The 5,332-nt window shown below is 39.8% G+C and overlaps 1 protein-coding gene across 1 annotated transcript; it reads left to right on the forward strand.

Moving 5' to 3' along the window:
* Positions 1 to 1,685: 1,685 nt before the first annotated feature.
* On the forward strand, positions 1,686 to 3,693 carry LOC133853880 (uncharacterized). The gene is made up of 2 exons (XM_062289901.1): positions 1,686 to 3,062; positions 3,277 to 3,693. The coding sequence occupies exons 1-2, from the start codon at positions 1,686 to 1,688 to the stop codon at positions 3,691 to 3,693; spliced, it is 1,794 nt and encodes a 597-aa protein (XP_062145885.1).
* Positions 3,694 to 5,332: the final 1,639 nt, after the last annotated feature.

The raw sequence follows: 5,332 nt of genomic DNA on the forward strand, positions 1-5,332 counted from the left end.
TGACCATCCGGACACTCGGTCAAGCCGTCCGGACACCCTCGGGTATTTTGGTCATAACATTTTACTCAAATATCGGATTGGGACGAAATCAGCTTCATTGGAAAGCTAAGAAAAAGTTCTGTAATTTGAGCATTCGGACGGCCATTAATAGCGTCCGGACGGCCTCCGTCCGGACGGAAAGATTTTCCCATCCGGATGGCCCTTCAGAAAATTCCAGAATTACTTTCCGGACAAGAAAAACTTGACCCGTCCGGACGGCCCTAGCTCCCGTCCGGACGCGCGTGCCACAGAATCCGTTTTTGACTCAAAATAGGGTTTCCTAAGCCTATAAATAAGAGGCTCTAGGCATGCTTTTAACATAGAATTCGGTGGTGAATTCTCTACACCTTAAAGACGTGATATTTCCTCTAAAGCCTTGCCAAGTGTGTGATTTGATCAGATGTGAAGTCTATCTTAGGGGTTGGCCTTAAGGTAAAGGATTCCATTGAAGACCCCTTCAGGTAGGAGACCTGGTTGGGAAGCGTTCGTGTTGGGTTACACGTTAGAGAGCAAGGTACGACCACTGCATCAGGGGTATGTGAGTGTTACTGCTTTGTATCTAGCTTTGTCTTCTGGATAGTGGATATCCTGGGTTTGGCTGCCCCGGAGTAATTTTTCTCTTAACTGAGTTTCCACTTCGTCAACAAAATATTTATCTCCTTTGAATTCCGCATTTAATATTTTGTTGCACACTATTCACACACTGTTAAATTTAGAAGTCCATTTATTTTTTAATATTTCATTTATTAAATAAATCAGTATTCATATTACTATGGGAAACAGCGGATTCACTTAGGTATTTTATTGTTGTTTTTCTCTCTGCGTTATGTGTTAATACAAGATATTAAGAGGAAGAATATTAGGATTATCAAGACCCTTTGATGGATCCTAATACTAGTATTTGAGGCTAGACTGCCTCCTCTTTGCGAACTACTATAACGTAGTTCATTAACTTAGTTTCAAAGACAATGTTTATATTTATGCTATTATGTAATAGTTAAACTCTAGTTATTTTGATCTGTATAATTATATACGCCCTGTGTGGCACAACTGCTATCTTATGTATAATTATGCTAACATACTTTAAACATCTATTTTGAGATATTTCAGTTTGAAGCTTTGAAGTGTTATTTAATCTAAAGACTATTGTATAATTACATTCCGTTGCCAATAATTAACTCTGATAAGATCGTAATGTCATGTGAAAATTTTTTTTAAAAAAAAAAAGAAAAAAGATTTAACTTACGCTTTTTGTAAAAATGGGGCGTTACAGTTTGGTATCAGAGCGGTCTGCTCTGAGGACCTTAGACTTGACCTTAGCATAGGATGGAAACAAAAAGAGCTATAGGAGTACAAAAAAATATTTTTGTTTGTAAATATATATATATGTAGGATTCCATAAATTAGTATAAGAATAAAATTTCTTAACATGTTTTGTTGGAAGTATGCATTTGTGCACTTTAAATATATTGTTTATAATGATTGTTTACTTGAGTGACTTTGAGTGTTATAATTGTTTGCAATATGATTTGTTTATTAGTATTGATCGATTCTTTGTTAGTTACAAAGAGGTTAGTTTATTAATAATATTGGTCAATTTTAGGTGTTACATAGTCTTTTAAAGGAGATTGATTTTATTCTACGCAATGTGGGATAACTGTTCCTTTAAATACAAAATCATGCCTACTAGACGCCTCCCTCCCTGTGACTTTAACCATGACCCATGCCCCGATGAATATGGTGAAGGAGAGCTGCCACCACCACCTCCACCACCACCATACAATGATGGAATACACCCAGCTTTAATACAATTCATAGTTGACACCACTAGACACCTTAGTGAAGCAATATCACGAATTCCACAACCTAACGAACGAGCCGAACCCATAGGTTGTTCATTACGTGATTTTGCTAGTTATCATTTTCAAAGTTTTGAAGGAACTGAAGGGCCAAACGCCACTGAAGCATGGCTCACAGATATAGATGTGCTATTTAATACTCTCGGCTACACAAACGAGCAGAAAGTTCGGTTCATTGCACTGCAACTGACAGGTGAAGCTGGGAGATGGTGGAATGCAAGGAAAGTACTACTCGAGGACGAGATGGTGATTACTTGGGAGATGTTTAAAGTGGAATACAACCGGCGCTTTTTCCCTAGAGCTCAGAGGCAACTTCGGGCAATAGAATTCAAAAATCTTGTTCAAGGTAATATGACCGTAGAACAATATTCCGCCAGATTTATGGAGTTAGCCAGGTTTGCGGCCAACCTTATTCCTAATGAAGAATCGAAGGCAGAACGATTCAAGAATGGCCTCAACCCTCGCATCAAGGAGAGGGTAATCAGCTTGGAAATAAAGGACTACGCCAGATTGGTAGAAGTTGCATCACTAGCTGAAAGAGGAATACGAGAATCGGCAACGGCTTATGACCTGAAGAAATGTTCAAAGCAACAGATGACACACCCAGCCAAGAGGCTAGCCATTGGAAGCGGTTCCAAACCCACCATGGGTAAGAACTTCCTGGCAATAATCAAGAATCAGAGTGCTATTTCCAGCAAGTGCTCAAGAACACACAAAGGGGATTGTAGGCAAGGAACATCAACTTGCTTTAAATGTGGTAAGCCCAGACATTTTCTGAAGGATTGCCCTATGAATGCTGCTGGAGGAACGAAATCCCAAGGAAGCGGAACACAAGTACAGGTATATTATCTCACGCCTAGAGGAGTAGAAGAAGAAAAAAATGAAGGTGAAGAAGAAAATATGAATGTGGTGACTGGTACCATCCCTTTATTCGATAAATTAGCAAGTACTCTTTTTGATTCTGGTGCCACGCATTCCTTCATATCATCTACATACGTTAAATTATGTAGCATGATCACTCAACCCTTAAATCAAAACATAATTGTATCAACACCTGCTGGAGATGTAGTTACATGTAGAAAACTTATTGAGAATTGCCCCATCGTTATAAGAGATAGAGTTCTACCGGCAAACTTAACAGGCAAACTTAGCAGTGCTTCAAATGTCAGGTTTTGATATCATTTTAGGAATGGATTGGTTGTCGAAATACTATGCTAACATTGATTGTAGAAAGAAAGAAGTTATTTTTTGCTCACTGAGTGAGGAAGAATTTAAATTTTGTGAAGCTCGAGTATGAGCCACTCCACCGCTTCTTTCTGCAATTCAAGGAAGACGGAGCATTAGAAGTGGTACGCAAGCATTTCTAACTTATATCAAGGCTAAACCCGAAGGAGAACATAAGCTAGAAGATATACCTGTAGTGTGCGACTATCCTGACGTTTTTGTCGAGGTCACAATTGGATTGCCGCCTGACCTGGAGATCGATTTCACTATCGATCTGATGCCAGAGACTCAACCCATTCGCAAAGCACCATACCGTATGGCGCTATCTGAATTGAAGGAGCTGAAGAAGCAACTTGAAGACTTGGCAAACCGGGGTTTTATTCACCCTAGCGTCTCACCATGGGGAGTGCCTGTTTTGTTTGTAAGGAAGAAGGATGGATCTTTACGTTTGTCCATTGATTACCGCAAACTGAACCGAGTAACGATCAAGAACAAGTACCCAATGCCGAGGATTGACGATCTCTTTGACCAACTGAAAGAAGCTATAGTCTTCTCTAAAATAGACCTTTGATCGGGGTATCACCAGCTCAAGGTGAAAGAAGTAGACATACCAAAAATGGCGATACATATGCGTTATGGTCATTACGAATTCCTAGTTATGCCATTTGGAGTGACCAATGCACCTTCCGTATTCATGGATCTAATGAATCGGGTATTTCATAAGTACCTTGATCAGTTCGTAGTTGTGTTTATAGACGACATCTTGGTTTATTCTGCCACCCACAAAGATCACGGAGAACATTTAAAGACAGTACTGAGTATCTTGAGAGAGAAGAAGCTTTTTGCCAAGCTCAAGAAGTGTGAGTTCTGGTTGAAGGAAGTCTCATTCTAAGGTCACGTAATCTCAAAAGATGGAGTAACGGTTGACCCAAGCAAGGTTGAAGCAGTGATGAATTGGGAGCGACCATCAAATGTAAGTGCGATTCGGAGTTTCCTAGGACTTGCGGGATATTACTGAAGATTCGTTGAAGGCTTTTCCAAGCTTTCAGGCCCTTTAACTGCTCTGACCAAGAAGAATGCTCGTTTCATCTGGAGTGACGAATGTGAAGAATGTTTCCAAGAGATAAAGTGGAGGCTAATATATGCACCTATCCTGACCCAGCCCAGGGAGTCGGAGAAATTCGTTATCTATAGCGATGCATCCCTCCAAGGACTAGGTTGCTTGCTTATGCAGCAAGGCAAGGTAATTGCTTACGCGTCTAGACAATTGAAGGACCATGAGAAGAACTACGCATGATTTGGAACTTGCAGCAATCGTCTATGCTTTGAAGATTTGGAAGCATTACCTATTTCAAGAAACAGTTGAAATCTATATTGACCACAAGAGCCTCAAGTATATTTTCACACAGAAGGAACTGAACATGAGACAACGAAAGTGGCTGGAGCTGATCGAAGATTATGATTGCTATATCATGTACCATTCGGGAAAGGCAAATGTTGTAGTGAACGCGTCAAGGAGGAAGTCATGCAGTAGAGTTCTAAATTCTATCACCACCCCAAATCAACTTGCTCAGCATATGGAGATGGTCCAGCTGAACGTCGTAGAAGAACAAGCAGCTTTAGCAACTCTAGTTATCCATCCATTAATTTCTGATAGGATTAAAATGGCCCAAGAAAATGATCTCGAATTACAGGAATTGATGGAGAAGGCTCACCGCGGCGATGCTTTTGGATTTCATCTCACAGATGACTGGTGTGCTGTCGCGAGCACCCAAAAATAAAACCTTACTTCTAAAAATATAAATGTAGTAGTGCAAGTAAGGGTCGATCCCACGGAGAATAATTAGCCGGATTTTATGCTACGTGAACAAGGATGGGGGGGGTTTTGAGTATGAAAATAATTTTAAAAAAACTAACAAAGAAACAATTTAAAATATTAATCAAGTAAGAAAACATTGGTCTAAGTCAACTTCCACCGTCTGAATTTTACCGTTGGAACTATTTTCCTATCTCTCCTTAGTCGTAGTTAATTAGAAGACAAGCGCTCTAATTAACCCTAACTACTAAACAACCTAAGACAAGCGCTATAGGTTTAATCTAGTAGCAGCCTTAAGAATTAGAGAGATCGATGAAGCGAAACATCACAAGCACAAGCGGTTGCATTTAATTTCGTCGGATGTTCTTCCTAAGATTTAATAATCACTGAGAAG

This window comes from Alnus glutinosa, chromosome 13 (assembly GCF_958979055.1).
Source record: "Alnus glutinosa chromosome 13, dhAlnGlut1.1, whole genome shotgun sequence".
Lineage (NCBI taxonomy): Eukaryota > Viridiplantae > Streptophyta > Magnoliopsida > Fagales > Betulaceae > Alnus > Alnus glutinosa.